General features: G+C 43.8%; 2 protein-coding genes across 2 annotated transcripts in view; one reads left to right on the top strand and one right to left on the bottom strand.

The window, feature by feature from the left end:
- Positions 1 to 732: 732 nt before the first annotated feature.
- Positions 733 to 3,925, top strand: dbx1a (developing brain homeobox 1a). The gene is made up of 4 exons (XM_030096807.1): positions 733 to 1,127; positions 1,228 to 1,329; positions 2,837 to 3,039; positions 3,185 to 3,925. The coding sequence occupies exons 1-4, from the start codon at positions 764 to 766 to the stop codon at positions 3,476 to 3,478; spliced, it is 963 nt and encodes a 320-aa protein (XP_029952667.1). The 5' UTR covers positions 733 to 763; the 3' UTR covers positions 3,479 to 3,925.
- Positions 3,926 to 4,637: 712 nt separating this feature from the next.
- nav2a (neuron navigator 2a) overlaps positions 4,638 to 21,289 on the bottom strand; it is a 111,909-nt gene continuing 95,257 nt past the window's right edge. The window contains exons 23-40 of the mRNA XM_030096689.1: positions 20,840 to 20,863; positions 20,360 to 20,434; positions 15,565 to 15,648; positions 15,355 to 15,478; positions 14,351 to 14,529; positions 12,144 to 12,316; positions 11,869 to 12,022; positions 11,486 to 11,672; positions 11,251 to 11,351; positions 11,066 to 11,161; positions 10,771 to 10,945; positions 10,411 to 10,646; positions 10,127 to 10,278; positions 9,812 to 9,883; positions 9,509 to 9,705; positions 9,310 to 9,428; positions 7,970 to 8,170; positions 4,638 to 6,770 (exon numbers count right to left, since the gene is read on the bottom strand). Of these exons, the coding sequence (XP_029952549.1) occupies positions 6,645 to 6,770; positions 7,970 to 8,170; positions 9,310 to 9,428; positions 9,509 to 9,705; positions 9,812 to 9,883; positions 10,127 to 10,278; positions 10,411 to 10,646; positions 10,771 to 10,945; positions 11,066 to 11,161; positions 11,251 to 11,351; positions 11,486 to 11,672; positions 11,869 to 12,022; positions 12,144 to 12,316; positions 14,351 to 14,529; positions 15,355 to 15,478; positions 15,565 to 15,648; positions 20,360 to 20,434; positions 20,840 to 20,863 (2,475 nt within the window). The 3' untranslated portion in view covers positions 4,638 to 6,644. The remainder of the gene's footprint in view (positions 6,771 to 7,969; positions 8,171 to 9,309; positions 9,429 to 9,508; positions 9,706 to 9,811; positions 9,884 to 10,126; positions 10,279 to 10,410; positions 10,647 to 10,770; positions 10,946 to 11,065; positions 11,162 to 11,250; positions 11,352 to 11,485; positions 11,673 to 11,868; positions 12,023 to 12,143; positions 12,317 to 14,350; positions 14,530 to 15,354; positions 15,479 to 15,564; positions 15,649 to 20,359; positions 20,435 to 20,839; positions 20,864 to 21,289) is intronic.

Here is a 21,289-nt window from a genome sequence, read left to right as displayed (position 1 = left end):
TAAAGCGTTTTGATAGCAGAAATCCGTTTAAGACATTATTCCATGACGAGGGCCAGATTGAGTGTTGAGAATCCCATGAAACCCTAAAAGTGATTTACATTTGAGATGCTGCCAAGACGTCTGAAACGAAGAGGAAAAATGCATATTCAACTATGAAGAATAAAAAAAAATAAATAAATCAACTTCTCTTCTTTTAATATTACTGATTGATTCAGAATCTCATTTTATTCGTTTATTTGCAGGAGCGTGAATCTACAAAACAATTAATTAATTCCGCAAAACAGAAGGACACCCTGAAAAGAAACGAAAAGAATAAAGTATCTTTTAAAGAAGCCATTAAAAGCCTCAATATAATGCCAGAATCTGAAGATTGCTCTTTAATTAGGCCGCTTGCATCTGCCAAACAAAACAAGCTGAAAGGAAAGTGGTCAACATGCAAAATTGATGACTGGGCCTCTTTTGTGGTCTGTACATTGTGCATTGCAGCTTATGAAGTCTAATGCAATCATAAATTGCGCCGTCTGGCCAATCAGCGAGCCGGGAGATGCGGCATGAAAGCGACCCATGTGGAGAACTTTGTTGAGCCCCATTGTTGACGCTGTCAGGCCTGAAAGGAGGGATGAGGGGGGGCAGGCTTCTATAAAACTGCTCTCCCCAGAGTGAGGAAACCAGAGGAGTTTACAGACATTCGGCTCGACTGATTCCCTCCCAGCTGACACGAGGAGTATTTCACATTCCGCATTTGATTTTTGAAGACGGGACCATGATGATCCCCAGTGTCCTCGCGCCTCCCGCCCTGTACCCGGGGTTATACCGGCCCGCGGCGGCCCTGCCGCTCCAGACGCTGCCGTCCGCCTTCCCAACCCACTCCAGCTTCTTGGTGGAGGACCTGCTCCGGATAAGCCGCCCCGCCGCCTTCATTAGCCGGACTGCCCCGTCGGCGAGCGCCTCCCTGCCCACCGTTACCACCACGGTGTCCTTCAGCGGCGCGCCCGCGGAGCGCGCACTGGCCACGACCGCGGTGACGCGCGATTCGTGCTCACCCAAAACGTCGGTGACGAGCAGCAAGGACCCGAGTTTTCTCAAGTTTGGAGTGAGCGCCATCCTCGCACCCTCACCAAAGACAGGTACGAACACTCGGATGACCCCGCCTTCACGGTCAGCTGTCCTGAGATTCTGTTTCTCGTCCAAGAGTTGATCATTCATATTTGTGCTGTCCCTCCACAGCTTCCTCTCCTCCTACAATCCACAGCATGCACTCCAAGACTTTCCCCCTTCCCTGCTTTGATGGAACCTTTCACCCCATCTTCAGGACGCCCTATTTACCAGGTAGGCAAACTTTTACGCGTTTATACTCTTGTACATCCACTCCTTTAGTTCGGAACTCGGTGCGTACTAATTGCATTTAAATGCAAAACACTTTCACCTCCTGTCATACACTGTTTTAACTGAAGCAGAAGCAGAAAATGGACACACAGCCAGAAAAGAAGAAATCACTGTCTTATTAATGGGGACCCCTGGCTCTGGCCTCTGCCTGGTCCCACCCATCCACCCCCTAATTAACCAATTATCCCAAATCGTCACGCTTTAAATTTGAGGCGGGGTGGCGAGTTATAGTCCCCCTTGCTTCTCAGTGGGGGCGTTTTGGCATTTCCCCGGCCCCGCGTTTTCCCACAGCGCCCGGGGGGCCACCGGGCCGCTGCAGCGGGCAACAAAGCCCCCTTCACCGTGACCAATTTGGTCAGCTCCCACCGGGCGAACCACCCACACACCCCGGAGAGTGACTTTTACCAGGCGGGCCAAAGGCGTGAACCAGTCATGCACTAATTTCCCTATTAGGCGCTATTGAGAGTTTTCAATATTCTCACAAGACCACATAGCGAGTCGTTGTTCCTGATTTTGCTGCGGCCACAGGGCAGCTACAGTCAGGAGGAAGTCCAGTCAGCAGCACGCAGCACGGGGAATTCAAACCCGAACCAACTTTAAAATCCGATCTCCAATCATCCAAAGCGTCCCCAGCTTGGGAAAGTTTCTCCCTGCGTGCTGCACGTTGCCCATTGGATAGGTTACCACTGACCTCCAATCCGCACTCTCTGTGTGCCCTAAACGTTTCTCTATTCTCCAACCGGGCCAATCAACGAGTTGCGATAAAGAATAATCTCTTAGAAAAGTCTATAAAGTCGCTAGTCCATGCTTTCATTCAGACAAATCATAATGGAGATGGAGTCTTTTCATGGGCTCAGCTGAATGCCTCAACAAAACAACTCCAGCGTCCTGAATAGCTTTTCGTGTTCATTTAATGAAAATGATTTGAGGGCAAGAAGAAGAAGAAGAAGAAGGAGGGGAAAAAAAAGCAGCATTCCCCTCCACTCTTCACTCCCCCCTCCGGGCATCAGTATTCTGGTATGCAGTTGTGTTTAGTTTGAAAGTGTAAATCTCCCTTTGTTGCGATAATATATGGCCTTCGCCGCCTGTCCAGAGTCTTTTCTACGTTAGTTCATTACTACACAATTACCGTTCACGGTTTATTAACTCCTCTATCCGCCCTCACAGGGTTCCTTAAAGGATATGCTACCTCTTTACCATACCAATGCGGTTGGGGACCGGCCAATGTGCTAATTAGTCACCTCGTGCCATTTCACTCAAAACGGAGACGTATTGCACAGCTCCAAAAGGGGAAAACATCCAATAATTTGGCGTTAGACGGCATCCGTTTTTGGAGCACAGCGGCTGTAATTTTAGGTTCATCCAAAAAAAAAAAAAAAAAAAAATGCATGCCATGTTCTTGTTAAGTTTCATTTAACGAACATCTCACCTTTTTCTCTTTGCATTACAGCGTCTTCATCCGTCGTGCCCATCCCCGGGACGTTCTCGTGGCCACTTGCCGCCAGGGGGAAACCCCGAAGAGGGATGCTGAGGAGGGCGGTGTTCTCCGACGTGCAGCGCAAAGCTTTGGAGAAAATGTTCCAGAAACAGAAGTACATCAGCAAACCCGACAGGAAGAAGCTGGCGTCAAAGCTTGGCCTCAAAGACTCTCAGGTAAAACATGTTCCGAGAGACTTCTTGTGGGAAAAAAAAAAAAAAAAACACCGTGCGTAATTTGCGCGTAAAGACGCTGCTCGAGTGATGCACTGTGCCAAACGCGGAAGTTTTCTCACTCACCGTTTTCTCTGTCCGTTTCCAGGTGAAAATCTGGTTTCAGAACCGACGGATGAAGTGGAGGAACTCGAAGGAGAGAGAGCTGTTATCTTCCGGCGGATGCCGCGAGCAGACGCTGCCCACCAAGGCCAATCCGCACCCGGATCTCAGCGACGTGGGCAAGAAGTCCTCCGCCGAGGACGAGGAGGAGGAAGAGGAGGAACAAGAGTTTGTGGGAGAACGGATGAGGGTGGCGGGATCCAGCATCTCATCTCCCTCCATCTCCAGTAAACACTCGGACTTCTCAGAGTCAGACGAAGAAGAAATAACAGTATCTTAATTTATTCCTTTAAATATATAGAGTTATAACCCGTAATTCGTTTTTATGAGACTGTTACCTGGCCTATAAGAAGCTGCCATCCCGGGAATGCCCCCTTGCCCATAAATGTCAGTGTTTAAAGAAAAGTTCACTTTGTAGTTTGATCTGCGCGTGCGCACTGGACAGGATCTGCTTCTGAGACAGTTTGCTGTTTTTGCACAGCTTTGTTGAATTGTACAGTATTTTGTACACTTTTGTATGGAAATTTTATCCCAAGAATATTGAGTTACTTCCACCTTGACATTGAATAGAGTTGTTTATTGAAAAAGCTGTAGTTATTTCGTTAATAATTTATATGAATTTGTTTAATATGTATGTTGTATTATGTGCTGTATATATGTTTATTTCACACGTTTTTGTACAAATACCAAATAAATTGTAAACAAGTCAAATGTGTGCGACTTTCTGAAAGAAAACACTCCTCTCACAAGAATTCATTCATAAATAATCATTAATTTTATTGAATCACAATAACTTAAGACTAGTACAGTGATATCAGATTAAATTCTTCGAGCCCTGCACAGATCGGATGTCAAATGTCACCAATCTGCTCTGATGTAAAGAGACTGTACACAAAATACTCCTTTTCAAGTACTGTAGCAAATCGGCTAGAAAAAAGTCATCAAAATGCTGCGAGATAATCAACTATTTACAAAGTTATGTTACATATCAAAAAAATGTACAGAGCTAAGAAGGCTAAACATTCATTGAGTTTGTGAGTAAGAACATGACCGACCAGTCAAATGCTTCAAACGACACCCACACTTCTCAGAGCAGGCTTTTTACAGACAAACAGGATCAGCCTCTTTGTGCTTACAAAGACAGTAGCAGGAGAATTTCAACTACATAGAAAGATAAATGGGCAAAAAAACAAACAAACATTGGCCACAAAAAATCGGAAAAGTCTTCACAAATCAGGCTCTGCGCTGCACGTCTAGCAGCAGTGTCAAACTTGCTGTCCTGCTTTTGGCTTCCTTTTAGAGTTCAGAATGAATGTTGCATAGGATCGGTGACAAAAACCATTCAAAGCAACGGGGGCCATGTTTGACTGCATGACCTCGGCTTTAACCATCGCCTCCCCTCTTTCACAGAACAGGCTGGGAGGTTCAACACAAAAGGATATTTATTTATTTTTTTAAGCCACTGTAATAATATCAAACCACTTTTCCATCATCATTCAACCACAAGTACTTTTATAACTTTATCCTCTGATTATTATATCACTATAAACAAAGCAGCATACACTAGTGTTCACTTAATTAGTTCAAAACATGTTAGGACAGTTTTGTTCATCACGAATCACAATGATAAAACAGACAAGAACCGTTGTGAAAAAAAAAAAACACAGCTAAAGGATGGAGATGAGGTATAAAATCGGCACATCTTCAGCTTCCCTCATTTCGAGCACCAAAACATCGAAATAAGTTTTCCTTTCTCCAAGTATTTACACCATGTTCTCAGCAGTGGGTTCTGCATGCATACAACTGAAATGGAAACCCAGAGCACGGCATTTCATTCACAACTTCATTCCCACTGCATTGGTGACTGATATGATGAGAGGTCGACGCAGCTCCCCGGGGAGGGGGTCGACTAGGAGCCCTGTTAAGCTTACAGCCATTAAGATAGACATTTAAAAAGAAGAATCGGCTAATGCACAGAGGCTGCTAGAAAAAAGTAAGGCATTGTTTGTGAGAAATCAGTCCAGCACCAAAAAAGAGATTTGTGCTACAACAGCCTGCTTGGGCCAATGTGCATGGAGAATAGCAAAAGGGTTACTCAGAAGTCCAGGAAATAAAAGTTCTAGAGGCATTATTTTCAAAAAGCTCAACACCAAAAAGGACAACGTGGACAACAATGTCAACATTTCAGACAAATCTGTCCATGGTGAATGCTAACTTCCCACTTCTTGTAAAACTAAAAACATTTTGCATTTCAGATTGTGCTAATTTCCATTGTCACATGAAACATTGATGGAGATAACAGCATTTCAAGTTGTATATTCAGCTCGTGAAGGCTGCACATTGGTATTATTTTCTGCCGTTTCTTCAGTAAAGGCTCCACTTTTGATAGAACTACTTCTCTGCTTTGTGTTCTAGAGAACCTGGTGGCTATTATTGATTAAATTTCTATGTTTATCTTCACACGCTCACACTTGGCCTTGATGTTGGCTTGATGAAACCATTTGATTTAAAACTTTGTTTACTGCAGCTTGTGAGTGAAGAAAAAAAACAAACTGAAATGGTCTTTTGCTGCTATTGTATTATTTGCTGAATTTACTTCTTGTCTGTTAAATTCAATTTCAATGCTCTGTCACTATTCTATTTCAATGCATTTCCAGGTGCTTGTAAAGCAGTTTGAATTCCCTTATGCCTGAATGGTGCATGTTAAATAAACTTGCCTTCCTTAACTTTTTATTAGTCATCTCTTATGTGCTTTCAGTGGACACATGTCCCTCATGGATCTTTTTCTTTGAACTCAATAAGTTCCACTTTAACTCTTTTTTTTTTTTGGGTGGGAATTTAAACTAAAGCTGTATCAGAGAAGTTCACATTCACTCTGGCTGGATTCATCCACACAGGAGCAGAGAGCAGAGAGCAGCTGCTCATTCCCGTCCAGCCCTCTGCAGCCCTCCTTGTCCTCAGCAGGTGGTGGTGACGGTGCTCCTGATGCGGGGTCTGTGCTGCCATCTGCAGGAATCCGTGCAGCACTGCAGGAGACGCTGTGATGCTGCACGTTCATGGGTGATGGAGGACTTCCTGGATGGTGGCTGGTGAAGACCGGCAGAGACAGGCTGTGTGCTTTTATTCAGTCTGAAGTAGATGACAGACTCCTGACGCGAGGAGCCACGGGCCACAGCGGTGAAAACAAAACAAAAAAAGAAAAAGAAAACCTCCCCTTCCAAAAAAACAAAACAATAAAACAGCGCAGTGCATTGAAAACCTTTGTCTATTCACTGAAATGCATTTTCCTTTAAACTTTTGGGTTACCTGCACCCAATTTAAGGTGGCTGGACTTTGTGGCATGATACTCTCAGCAGAAGGTTCTGGCTGAGAGAATAGTTCCTCTTATTAAAAAACAAAAAAACACAACAAAACAAAACAGATCCCAGTGTTGCGTTTTCATGGCATCACAGAGTGGATTCCAGCGACGAGTCCAGGATGTCGTCCTGGTGGCTGTTGCTGTTGGAGTCGCTGTCGTAGCTCTGCGGGCTGGACGACGTCGCCGCTTCCTTCAGACGCATCAACATGTTCATCTGGGGGAAGAAAGCAGCAGGTTTCAGTCCGACTCCGCCGGGGGACGCTGTGCTTCTTTACTCTGTCTTGTTAATCATTTTTGGCTGATTGCAGCCAAATTCAATGGGAAATGTGAACATTAGGAGACGTGAAGAGTGAGATCTGTCAGAGTGGCTGGGATATGAAGCATGAAGCTCTTCACATCCCACTTCAGCAGAATTATTTCCTATTGCACTGGATAGAAAATCTGACTGAAATTGCAGCTGCTTTATCATCATCATCATCATGCTGGACAAAACACGTTTAATAAAACTGGACCAAACTTTTACAACAAACTCTAAACTGACACCACACACAGTTTAAATGCTGAATTTTCTCTCGCAGTATTGTTGTCAGTCACTGTTCGGATCAATAGAAAGGTCAACATGCACTAATCAGAGGGGCATCAGTCTATATCTACATCCAGTGAGAGACGCATTGACTACAACTGTGTTTTCAGACTTATTGTTATCCATTTAGTCTTTACTACATTTACTGTTATTGAATTTTAAATAAAATGTATATTTTGATAAAGAACATATTAGTGTTATGTACATGCATGAAAAAAACAAACAGGGAATAAAAAAAAAGAAATATAAACATTAAAAAGAGTGCAGCTCACATTTCATTGCTTAAAAGGCTCCAAAGTTGCAGGAATAAAAAAAGTTATTGAGCCTGTTCGTCTACAATCTATCTGTGGCCTGAGGGAAGAAACCTAGATGGAAGACGGCTTGCACAAGTAATTTAAATGATTTTAATATCAAGTACATCAGCTGGATTCAGGACATTCAATTGAATTTTCTCATCCAGATACAAGTTTTTTTTCAACAATTTAAATCACAATGATATAATTTTAAACATTTCACAAGTGCATATTTGTATTTTTTAATTATTTTCTGTTTTATTTAATATTTTTCGACTTTTTTCAAATAATTCTGTCCACTTAGCACAGACTTTGAGCCTCTGATCATATTAGTTCTGTCTCTTTCAGTAAGTTTGTGTTAGTTCAGTTTAGTTTCTATTATTTTCTAGCAGTTTATGTCACAGGGGAAGTAAAGGAAAGTGGCTAATTAAACTCAGTCATTGGCAAATAATGGCACAGGTGTGCAACATGATGCTTCCTACCTACATGTTGTATAAAAACCTGGCTCGTCTTGTGTGTGTTTGTGTGTCTGCTCACCAGCGGGTCTGCGTCACTGTCGCTCTGCGGCGGCTCCTTCCTGACGCCCTCCCTGGGGACAGAGTAGCCATCGAACCCGACGTCCTCCGGGCGGAGCTGCAGCAGCGGCGGCCAGTCGCCTGGCGGGGGCGTCGCCGACCACGGGTAGGTGTCAATCACCCAGGAAGCGGGGTCTTCCCACGCAGCCCTGCGGCCGTAAAGCTGCAGGAGGAGAAGAAGACGGCAATTCAGTCGTTTCTCTTGAAAACTGATGCAACATGTTCATATAAGAACAGAGATTATCAATTTAAGCTTCATTTGTTCGAAAACTTAGGAAAAACCTCTAACTTATCTGATAAAATAGGAGTTTTCTGACTTTCTGAATTGTAAAGGAAAAACTACTTGAACGTCACTCCATGGTTGTTTTCCTCTCAGGCTCACGTCTCAGCCCTCATTCTCCCTCAGAAACTGCACTTCAGTAATGAGCTCCAGTGTAATTCAATCAGACACTAATCACACACAGATTAGGAGAACAAATTGAATCTCTTTCCCCCTGATGAACATAACCGCGCTCCTTTAGGAGAGACCGATTCCGTCGTTATTACACCTCTTCTTCTTCTATGTTCAGATGGAGTTTTTAAAGATCCCCTGAGGAGGAAGAATCAATCTGCTTTACTAATTAGCGATAATGTTAGATTAAAAACTTAGATTAGAACCACCAACTAATCACATCAGTTGTTCTCTTCCCAGAGGTCAAATGCATAACTTGTAAAAGTCTTGTGCAATAATAACCCAATGTCTGTCCCTCATTGTTTACTGGTTTCAGTTTCATCATTGGATGGGAGAAAATAAAGCTGCTGACTGATGAAGCTGACAAATAAAAGCCATGAGGAGAAAATAGAGACTCCCAAGACTGAGTTTCTACCAAAGTGCATATTTGTGACATTTGGAGCCAAGTGAGCTCCCATCAGTACAACGCTGTGATAACTGTCAGACTGCAGTGATAAAAAGGAAGCTAAATTGTGACAATCTGAGGTCAGATTGAAAAATGTTGACGTGAGTCGTCTGATAAAGATCTGATCTTATGTCTTGTGGAATTCACACGTTATGAAAACTTGGCAATTCAGATGAAATGAAGTAAAAATACAGATATGTAGATAAAATTATTTGACCTTGGGAAAAATAAAACAGCAATAAACGTTTTTTTTTTCATTTAAGTCATGGTAAAAAATATCCAATGTAACTATTATTAGATTAGATTAGTATCTAATTACAAATCTGGAGCCTGGAAAAATACAGACCCCTGTTATTGATCTCCATTTGCCTTTTGATTATCAGACAAACTGTCGTGTTTCTGTTACCTGCAGGCCTTCCCGCACGGCCTCCAGCATGTAGGGGATGATGGAGTAGTTCCACAGATCAGCGAACCAAACCCTGGATCCCTCCACGTCCATGGGACACGACAGGAAGAGACGAGGTCCTGCAACACAGAGCAGCTGTGAACCAACTGCTTCCGTTCGCAATATAAGACCTCTCTTCTGCTGAGCGACATCTTTGTACCGATGGTCACGTCAGACGAGCTGTGCATCTCCAGGAAGCGGTTGAGGTGGTGCCAAACTCGCGGGACCCAGTCGATGATTTTCACCAGCTCCACGTTGCGCGTTCGGCTGCCGATCTCCGTCTCGATCAGCTTCCTCCTCAGGAAGCGGCCGAGGAATCCCTTCACAGGCTCCATGTGATTGGCACACAGTACCCACCTGATCAGAAAGCATACAGGTGAATCAGCTACACAAGAAAAATCTGTCAGTTTAATAATAAACTTTTAGCTGTAATCAGTCTGGGGTTGATATCAGGATATTTTACCTGAAGTTGTGGTGAAGCTGCAGGTTGGGGGCAGATGACGTGGCTTGGCTCATGGTACCGATAATGTACGGGCTAAAACAACAAGAAGCACAAAACATTTACGATCCTCTCAACTAAAAGAACTCAGTGAAATCATCCAGCAGCTCTTTGATGCAGCTAAAATAAATCATGTCTCCTTAATTCCTTTACGTCCTGTAAAATCTGCGTATTCTCTGCTGACACTGTTGTGCACAAATATTTGGATCTACTCAAACGTTCATTTCTCGGAGGATTGTGTAGATCGTGTGGATCGTGTGTGTGACCATGCAGACTCACGAGTGCTGCTGGTTGCAGTTGAAGAGGCCGTTGAAGATCTCTCCCAGCGAGCTGACGTGGTGCAGGTTGTCCAGGATGACCACCAGGGGGCTGTCTTCTGCAGACACCCTGCTGCACTGCTCGGCCAAACCTGACAGGTACTGCCGCAGCTCCTGCAGGCGATCGGAGGTGAGTAATCCTCAAGAAACTCTCAAACTGGGAAAACTAGAAGCTCATGTTTATCATCACTAAAACCTTGATAGGTGTACAGAAGCAGAGCGCTGTATCTGTGTGTGTGTGCTCACCTTGCTGGACTTGTGGTCCACGTTGAAAGTGACGACGGCTTGCGGGGTCAGAGGTCGGCCCTCCAGCAGCAGCAGGTGCCGAGAAAGCTGACTGGCCAGGTAGGTCTTGCCGGTGCCGCTGGGCCCCGACAGGATGACCCGCCGGTGCTCCTTCAGAAGGGAGACGTAGCGCTGCAGCATCGGCTTCGGGATCAGCGTGTCGAACACCAGCGAGTCCACGTTTTCACTGCTCACGCCTGAAAAAAAACACACACACACACACACACACGTCAGGATGATCACGCTGAGGTACGTTCCCAGTGTGTGCACCCAGCTGTGCTCGGCTCCAGCTTGGCCGGTACTGACGGATGTGTTTTGTACCTTTGAGCTGGATGTTGATGGTGTTGTCTCCCACCAGGTATCCGCAGGGCAGCAGCTCTGGCGTGTGGGCTGCGCTGGGGCTGCTCGGCCGGTGGATTTCTCCGATGTTGTAACCTTGCACGCTTTCTGAACTCAAGCCCAGCTGGGTCACCGGGTCCACGTGGGTGATGTACTCCTGGTAGCAGACAGAAGGTCGTCATTAGCAGCTGATTATGGATGTTCATGTTTCTAGTAGCATAGAAGAAAATCTAAATGTAACAAGAGATCAACAAGTTGAACATATGTTTTGAATTACCTTGAAAAGACGCCGAACGACTCCGTCCAATACGTCCCACTTCGTTTTACCACTCACTCCGATGCAGCCAATCAGAAAGTGCCGAGCTTGTCCCTCCTTGTAACAAAAAAGGAACTTCTTTTAGATACTCATTGTAGAAACATTTTTAAAAACACAAGCTTTTTTTAAATAATATTCAATGTCACCTCTTCCCATTTGCTGTCCTCATCCAGGCTGACGACGATCTTCACATGGCGGCCCTCCTTCCTCCCCCCTCCCTCTCCGCTGGTGTCATCCAGCAGCATGTCTGACAACATAATAAGCTCACTTTAGGTTTTATTTTCACATGCATGTATTTATTCAAACACATTACATGTCGGCACACTGTGGTGGAAGCGTCTCTGTGAGCTGAGGAGGACTGATTTATTTCATCTTTCATACCCAGGCTGGTGGATTCACTGGTGGCGAGGTTGAGGCTGTGCTGGGAGATTCCCGGGCCGGGTGCCGGAGCCTGGCTGTGTGTGTGAGCGGGAGGAGAGGATGAGATGGAGGCCTGGGAGCCCGTCCTGCTGCCCTGATTCTCCAGCTTCAGACGGTCATTCTCAGCCTTCAACTTCTCAATCTCCACCTGCACACACACACACACACACACACACACACACGAAAAATTACTTTAAAACACAACTAAATACCAAGTTCTATCTAAATTCATCACATATCACTCTGTTTGGTCAGCTGAGGGCAGTAATTTGACACTTGTACCTCCGTGAGTGTGACATGCGCTGTGAGACTGTGTGTGTGTGTTTGTGTGTGTGTGCGCTGACCTGCATGCGGTTCATGGCCTCCCTGAGTTGGTCCAGTTGATGTGCGGAGCTGAGCGCCTCCAGCCGGATGTCGGTCAGCTTCATCTCCTTCTCCCTGAGCTCGCTGCGCAGCTGCATCACCGTCTCGGCCTCGCTGTCCAAACACTCCGACAGTCTGAACGTGGACACACGTCAACGACAACACCATTTGCAAAACTCATTAAACACATGATTGATTCATTTGACACCACTGGCCAGCAGCCGCCGGCCACACGCGCACGTCGACGCATACGTACAGCGTGTTGGAGTGTGTGTTCCTGAGCATGTGGCTGGCGGCCGATGTGCCGTTGTGAGGCAGCTTGGGGGACGACGGCAGCGACGAGTCGGTCATCTCCTCAATGTCTGAGTGGGAAGAGGCCGACTTCGGAGATTTCTTCTTGCTGAAGGCCTGTTTGAAGGAGCTCCGCAGCTGCAGGTGGAGCACACACACAGAAAGAAGAGGCGGTGAGCGGCCCGGGAAACACACCGCTGAGCGGATGAGGAAGAGGAGGAGGAGGAGGAAGAGGAGTGTGCCAGGAAGAGTGGAGGGAAAGCAGCTGTGAAAAAGTGCAAGTGAGTCAAATAGGGGGGGAAAAAATCATGGGTAGATCATCTTATGGCAGAGGAAGTACAACTTTCAACATGAACAAGTGGAATCTCTTATTATTTCTCGCTTATTTCTCAAAAAAAAAAAAAAAAAAAAATCAAATGATGAATAGAGAAATTTAAAATCTTATTTTAGGATTTCCAATATATTTATGATATGTGCGTGTGAAAGGGAAACCCATTCAATATTTCACTCTCTTGTCATTATTTTGAGACTTTATTACACTGATCAGCCACAACATTATGAAATGAATGAAGCCGCACCTGACAGGACATCAAAGGCAGCAAGTGAACATTTTGTGTTGGAAGCAGCAAAAAACGAGTAAGCTTAAGGATTTCATAAGGCCAGACTATGATGTCTGGACAGCTTGGTCCAAATCTGCAGCTCCTGAGAGCTGTTCTCAGTCTGCAGGGGGCAGTCTCCATTAAAAAGTAGTCCAAAGTGGAAAAGGCTGTGAATTGGCTGCAGAGTCATGAAAGCTCATTGGTGCATGACGGGAATGAGAGCTGGCCCAGCCGAAAAGCTAATGCAGCTCAAACTAGAGCAGAAGATCATGCTGGTTCTGATTAAACAGTGTTAGAATACAATATACTGTAGTTTGTTACACAGGTCAGCAGCATAACTGAATACTGTTAAAATGTTGTGGCTGATTGGTGCATTTAAGGACAAATTGTTCCACATTTCACAGAATTTTAATCCACTTTTAGTTTTCCAATGCTTCCATTAAGCTCTAACACAAATGGACTTTGTCTTACAGCATTTTCCACTTGTTTTTATCTTGTAAGAGTTGAATCCTATGTCATAAGATCTTTTTTTTTTTTTTTTTTTTTTTAAGAAAAAGCAGTGTTGGGGAAGAGAGGAAAAGGCACTACAGGGGCAGTGAAGGACAGGAGGAGAGGAAATAAGTTAGTAACCTCTAAAAGGTGCCGGGATTAGGCTGCTTTGTTTCATTTCACGCAGCATACCGCTCTTACCTCATAGACCTGCCACATGAAGCGAAGCAAAGGAAGACAGAGAGACAAAACAGCACATGTTCATATGGGTTCGGGGTGTTGAGGTGGAGGGACAGAGATTAAAGCTGATTCCATCTGATTCCCGGGCGGCTGCCGGCTAATTCTACATCACAGGCGCTACTAAGAGTCTTTCATGATCCATTAGAGACTCTCCGACACACGCAGCCCTGATGAGCCTCACACTGCACAGTGTGTGTGTCTGAGGAGCACCTGCCTGTGGGGTCTTATCTACACACACCCTGACCGCTGGGAGCACACACACGGGCCAGAATTGTTTATTATTTCTGCCACCTAAAGCAGGAAACTCTACAGGAGCGGATGTCTTTTGACAAACGCTGCTCTAAGACAAACAACCACAGACTGCTTTAGTCTAAAGGAGGACAGGGGAGGAAAAAAAAGTTGCATACATCGTCATCTTGGACTTGTCCTCCGGTGCACAAGAAAGTCTTTCAATAACACACACACACACACAAAAGAAAACTTTCAGTGTTTGAAGTTTTTCTAGTTTATAGTTTTGTCTGATAAAGACTGATCATTCTGAACTAATTTAAGCATTGCTTTGGTCATCTGCAGGTCAAATTAAACTCTGTTCTCCCTAAAATATCTCTCCTGCTTTCAGGTCAGCAGATCACCAAACCAATACACACAAGTTCTCTATTTTAGGAGAACTAAGTAGGTGAAAGTCCTGCATGTATTCACCTTTTCCCCAGAAAGAGACGGCTAAAGAGAAGAAACCCCAGCATGTGACACAGACATATGCATGGAAATGTGCAGACGTGACAAACGAGGCATGAGCGACTGCTAACTCAGTGGCTGTTCTGCATTTAAAGCCTCAGCATCTCACCCAGTTCTTCTTGTTCTTCTTCTTGTTCTTGGCATCAGCGTCCATGTTGGAGCCCACGCTGGAGTGGCTGGTGGCGCTGGCGATGCTGCTGACGCTGTCGGAGGAGTGCTGCCTCCTGATCCGCAGGTCCGGCTGCGGGTTCTGCTGGTGCTGCTGCTGCGGACTCCCGTTACTGCCGGCTGAGGAGGAGAAGAAGGCAGAAATGAGTCAAATTCGACCCCATGTCTCCTACGTGATGTCTCACCGCAGATATCAAATGTTTATGGACTGGAACGTCAGCAGTGCACGGCAACACCTGCTCCCTGCAGACAACACTTCTATCATGGGTTTTTACTTCCTCTGAAGATTAAAAGACCAGTGGAGCAGTGTTGAGCATGAGGTATGAGGGTATTTGAGTATTTTTCTACACTCAGTCCAAATTGCTTGCTGGTATAAATGTGAGTGTGTGTGATCGTCTGCATCACTGTTTTCTCCTGCCTTGACGAAAGTCAGCTTGGATCAACTTTGCCAACCTCAGACAAAAGAAAACTCAGTAATACTTAATAACTTTGCTGACTGTCGTAACCGACTGTAATATAGCAGGATCAGAATAGCTTAAGAAGCTGTTTTCTGTTTGCTTGCTATTCATTAACAAATGCTTCCTGTATACTGCCATACCACTTCAGACTGTTCTTACACATTGTATTACTTTTTAAAAATAAAGAAAAACTCTTGTTGATGCATCAGATCGGAAATCTCCAATACAGTCCATAAATGCATATTTTTTTTCTGTTTTCTGGTGAAGCAATGAATGAGCTTCATATATTTCCAGCACTTTTTCACTCCTCCAGCAGTGTGAAAGTGCTTTATACAATCAACAACATTCACCCATTCATGTATTCACGCCTGGCTGCACTTCTATACGTGAACAGGTGGTGATGGGATTGGAACTACAAACACTGGGATTAGAGAACGACCCGCTCTGCCACCTGAAGATTAATTTCTTTGTAATCGGATAGCTGTACCTGTGCGGTCTCCTTTGGGCGTGAGCTCAGGTGTGTTGATGACTCCATTGATGGCGGCCTGAGCGACGGCGTTCTGCTTCTTCAGCAGCTCGATGGTCTTCCTCAGCTCGTTCAGCTCCGAGTCCTGCGCAGAGAAGACCGAGCCACGATGCAGAGACTTTTAGTTTGGACCTGGTTCATCAAACGAGGCTTGTTTTTAACCGATTTTACCTTCTGCTCTGCTGTCAGAGTGAGACTCTTCAATCTGATGGTCATGTTGCCCAAACTCTGTTCAAACGCTGCCACCAGGTGAGCCTGAGGGAGGAATAAGAGTTTAAGATTTAAAGAAAAGGTTTCAATTGCATCTTTGCAGCTGAGCTCAGTGTCTACTTGTGTGTGAGAGGATGGAGTTTAGAGATCCTCTGACAAACGGCTGACATGAGCCACAGAAAGAAAACAAGCAACACCTAACTTTCTGTCTATACTGAGCAGACTGCATCACCGGAAATCAAATGTGTGTGAATGAAGCTGTTGAAGATCTTATGGGACAAAAGTTTAACATCTTAAATCTCTTGCACATCGGTATGGATTATACAAACATTTGCTTCAAAAATGTACTTTAATCTCACTATTAATTAGGCATTTTTAGTTTATTTCACTGCTTTAGGGTTTCACTTCTCCTATGGTTCATGACAGAATCATATTTATATCTGTATGCTTAATGAACACTTGTTTTGTCATATTGTACATTTCACCTTTTTACTGATTTGGTTTGAGTCATTTACTTATTTATATAATTTTACCACTTTTTAGTGGAATTTGTTGTTATTCAGCCATTTCAGGCATGTATCAATATCTTCACCTAATGTTAATATTCTCTGTGTGTGTTTGTTTTGTTTGTCTGTTCTGATGTGGAGTCAACAATTTAAAAGTGAAAATTAGTATATTTGCAAATAGTTTTGTTTTTGATGTGTTTGTAAATCATTAAACACTTTGAGTTGCATCTTACTGTCCAAAATGTTCAATATGAATCTAATTTGAATGTTTTACTATTTTATCAGTCTTGGTTTACTCGTATTGCTTTATTTAATTCGACTCACAGATGTATATTTCTTTTCATAACATCAGTTTTAGCTTACCGTTGTCACTTTATTTTGTTATATTAAAATATGTCTTTCAAATTCAGTTTCAGCTGCTGTTTAAAATCATTTGACCTTTTATCATCATTTGAACGTTTGACCTATTTCGTGTTTCCTCTGTCTCAATCTCACCTTGTCGATCATCAGATAAGACTTTGAACTGTTTCAACCTGCTGTGTGAATAAAGTTTGATTGACGTAAAGGACTGAGCGTTGCCTCGGCTGACCCCGCAGAGACCATGAGAAAACCAACAGTCTGATCTGTGTGAACAATTGGATGAGATGAGAAAATGTGAGCGCTGTTGAGATTAGTGCTTCCACCTCCGGGGCTGAAACCCAAACATGACATCAGTCGAGTCGTCTGGGAGCCAAAATGAAAATATAACCGAACCCAAATAATCCGCTGCAATAATACTGGCCTGTGATAAATGATCCGGCAAGGTCGGCTTTGGACACGCTATCAACACAACGCCGGAGCCCAGCAGCCACATCATCTGGACCGGAGACAAACCCAAACGTGCTTCAAGGCACAGCACAACCTGAGCTGTTTGGGTGAACTTCATTTTTATATTTCCACGTTGTTTCTGTGATCCACACCAGCAGTTCTGAGATCAGAGGGAAGGCCCGAGGCTGTGCCTGGTCGTAATTCGATTTTAACAAGTCAACCAAACGTGTAATAATATACAAGCAGACCTGAGAAACTGTCCGTCGCTTTTTTACTTTAAAGGCTTCGACTTTCATTTTTAAGTGTGTGCGAGAGTAGAGAGGTTCATCAGAAGTTTACTTAACTAAGACTTTTCCAAATCATTTGGGTTTGCAACATTTTCTAAGTGGAATTAGGTCTAAAAATGACCATTTGAATTGGCTTCAGATTACACCTACTCAGTTCATGTTGTCACAAATTTTAAAAATGTGCCTTTTATTTGTATATTTTGCCCTTTACTCAAATAAAACAGAATAAAACTGAAATCTGTGAGAGTTTGGCTTCAGTGTATTGTTTGAGCAGAGAGATGTTCTGCAGCCTTTTTTAGAGGCAATCTGGGGAACCTCCAAAGGAAAAAAAGGCAAGGACTCTCTTATCTGAACCAGCAGTCTGGAGCAGCTCGGAGTTCTTCAGCACCTCTGTTATGGAGGATTGTACCTTTCAGAAAATCATAATTTTGTGGCCGTGCACACAGATTTCTCACATGACAATACATCGCCGGTCGAGGTGGAAAACTTCAGACTTGAATAAATGAATTTCACTTTAGTTTGTCAACTGAATTACTCCATATCTCATAATTTAACCTGTCACCTGTAAGTAATTAAATGGTCAGTGTCTGAATTCTGTAAGCAAGACATGGGAAAATCCCACTGAAAAGGGGAAGTCTTGGACAATAAGAAACACTGATTTCATGTGGACACCTAAAATGAAAGTCTTTTGTTTCAGGAAAAATGAAAAACAGAACTTCTGAGGAGGTTTATTGTCATTCGTGAGGCTTCTAATTTTCTTTATCAACAGAAGTGTTGATAAAGAAGGAACAAAAAATATTCATAAGCACTGCTTATCTGCAGCAGAGCGGCGCAAAATGATACTCTGCAATGTGTTGAAATGTATTTTATCAGTTTATAATGTTTTTGGTTTTTGCCGTAACAGTTTTATTGTAATTGCGTATTTCAGAAGTTTTTATTCATACTGAGCATCAGAAGGTTGTCAAACTGCACTGTTAAAAACCATTTAGATGGCATTATTATATCTATTAAGAGGCCTTTCTCCATCTGTGGGTGTTTTAAACCACTTATGAAAGGATTTGTTTTGATTTCTTGAATGGAGAATTGCTAAAATGTATGCAGTATTCAATGTTAGACATTACTATGTGGGTTTAATGGTACTGAGAAGTGTGACACACCCTGTGTGTGACTGAACCATCATACAGTCGGAGTTCACACAAAGACCTATTTCCCTGGTTTGTGGTAGCTTTTGAATTTCATCATATTCAAGTCCTGGAGTTACGATTTTAAGAAGTATGCAGGTGAAATCCTGAGTTCAAACTGAATTCAAAATAGTGTATTTATCAACTGCTGGTGTTCAATTTGCTATTGCCGCTAAAAACAGTCACAAAATGTAAAAAATGACATTATTTAACAAATAATGCAACATAATCTATCGTCATTGTGAATTAGACATGCCTTGGTGCTTAATGTTTATGAAGTAAGCTTGTGGTTGGTCGAGCACAAAACAAGTCGAGCATGCAGAAGGAAAAGAAAATAATAGAGTGAATATAAACATTTGAGATGACAGCTGTCCTGCAATTCAAACACGTCGGATGAAGAAGCGTGAGTCGGATCATCCGTCACTGTATTGTACTCGGCGTGCCAGCCGAAGTGTGTACAAGAGCAGAGCGAAGTGTTGACTGACTGCTGACTTTCAGCTCCACCAGCTCTTCTTAAATTCTCGGCCTCGGGGGCCGAAGGCGTGTTCGTGTAATTCATCATCTGTCATTGGTGTGTAATCAAATATTTGAGAAAAGCCCCCGTCTATTCAGAACTTCAGCTCGACCACCAGTTTGCGTCGGCTTCTCTCTCTCAACACTTGCAGCCGCGCTCGCCGCATCCAGGCGTCATTAACCATAAATCTCCAGGCCACATCTGTGCCGGTCCGTCAGCAGTGTGCACAGACTTGACTCCCCGTTGTAATCTAACACCTTTTGCCTTCTTCCCATATCTCTGATGCACGGGGAAAGCAGCGGCGTGTCCCGACTGCGGCTGCAGATTACAAGCTAAGCGTGGCGGGACTTGTGCAGAGCAGCAGGAAAGGTGGCGGAAAGGATTGTCTCTCCAGATGCTTTAAGAGATTCATCTGAAGGTTGTGCCAGTGGCAAAATTATACCTTCTGAGAGCAAAGCGCTCTGTGGGAGCTCTCTGTGGAGCACAAGTAAATGTTCTCGCCTGTGTACGGGAGATGTTTGGGTGCGTGACAGAGACAGAGTTCCAGGTTTTATAGGCACAGTCTGATTCTTCCATAAAACTTCAGTCTGCTTCAGGTTATAACATATCGATCACTGCATGTGCAATCTATTTACGGCTGTTCGAATGCTTGTACTCACAGCCAAATAGGTACAGAAGTGCAGTTTGAATCAATAAAACTGTTTATGAGAATTCTGATGCACTGTGGCGTCACGGTTTGTACTTCTGCTACACTGAAAGAGTAACTTGTTGAAGTCATTGTGTGTATTTGACATATCCCCCCTTTACCTGCACGTTTTCTCCAGGTACTCCGGTTTCCTCTTACAGTCCAAAACAATGCATGAGGCTCATCTGTGACTCTAAACACCCTTCAGGTGCGAGTGTGACCGCCCGTTTCTCTGTTTTCATGGTATGATGGCCTATCGACCTGCTCATGGTGCAGACATTGTCAGTTCGGCTACATTTAGAGCCAGAACACTGAATGTTTACAAATAGGAAAGAGGGTTTACACAACTTATTGCCATCCCAATAATTCATTTGTTATCTAACAAAGATGCTAATATGACGAGGTCAAAAGTCTTGACACTGGCAATGCGGTAAACTCAAGTAATTCCACTTCTGTGCCTGTGGTGACAGTAGTGAATGTGTATTCAGGACAGATCTCTTGAATTTCTCTAAAACTTGTTTTGCAGTTACTAATTTTCAAAGCAAGATTCTTTTTTTGTGATTTATCATTTTTTTATTGACCCAAGGATAGGGTCATGAATATATGTTACCAATAAATCACATTATTTGTTGTTTTTGAAAACTGTATTTGACATTAATCATTGAAATACAAGATATACATGACAGTGCATGTCATGATAAATCTTTATAAAGTATCACACATGTGTTTGCTTTGGTGGGTTTTTTTTGGATTAATTGAAGGGTTTGTTCACTCACATTTGCGCTCAGCTGTGTCGTCAGAGCAGAAACTTTTTCCTGGGAGGCGTCCAGCTCCCGCCGCAGCTTGCGGATCTGAGGACGGAAAAGAAACCCAACATCAAAAAGCACCAATACAAAAGCACACGTCTGCGCCACAAAAGCATGCAATGCCAGACACGCACACACATCCAGACACACAACCAAGTAAGAAAAAAAAAAAAAAAAAACTGCAGCAACAAGCGAGGGAGGCTCCAAGATAGGAGGGCAGATATGTTCGGGGTGAAGAGATGAAACGTAGCAAATGCATAAAAGAGCAGGTACAGGTGTACACAGGTGTTCAGACGGGAACAAGAGCCTGTTACAGGGTCAGTCACAATAAAGTTACATGTGTAACAGGATACAAGTGAGAAAACGCCTCCCCGTGTTCTGACAAGTTCAGTTTGCTGCAATTAGAAAATTAAAGAGGATAGAAGAAGCCGTGGGCGGGCTGATGCTTACCTCCGACTGAGACTTCTCCTCATTCTGGAAAACAAACGGCAGAAGAAGAGAAAGTCATTAGCATGCACAAAATCCCCCAACGCTCTAATGAAAAAGAAGAGCGGCTCCGTCACGTCGTCAGTCCTGTTTGATTTATTAGCAGCGTGGAGATGAGCTTTATAAAACGTGCAGGATATCGTCTGGTGTAACGTGTCTGGAAAACAGAGATATCCTCCTGAAGGCATTTCACTGACATGTCAGTGTGTGCGTGAGTCTCTTTGTCTTCCCCGGCTGTACATGGGACAATAGTAAGAAAAGACAGGGTTGCGGATACATGTGAAGTGAGCAAAACAAGCGCTCCCACCCTGCTGCTGTTCATCAAAACACTGAAACATGCACAACACCCACATTTACATGTAAACATCCTGCACCGGGTGCTGAACTCACATCCAGGAAATGTGTGTCAGGGCC

The sequence above is a fragment of the Salarias fasciatus genome, chromosome 1, assembly GCF_902148845.1.
Source record: "Salarias fasciatus chromosome 1, fSalaFa1.1, whole genome shotgun sequence".
In the NCBI taxonomy this organism is placed as follows: domain Eukaryota; kingdom Metazoa; phylum Chordata; class Actinopteri; order Blenniiformes; family Blenniidae; genus Salarias; species Salarias fasciatus.
This window is presented reverse-complemented; position numbering and strand designations above follow the sequence as displayed.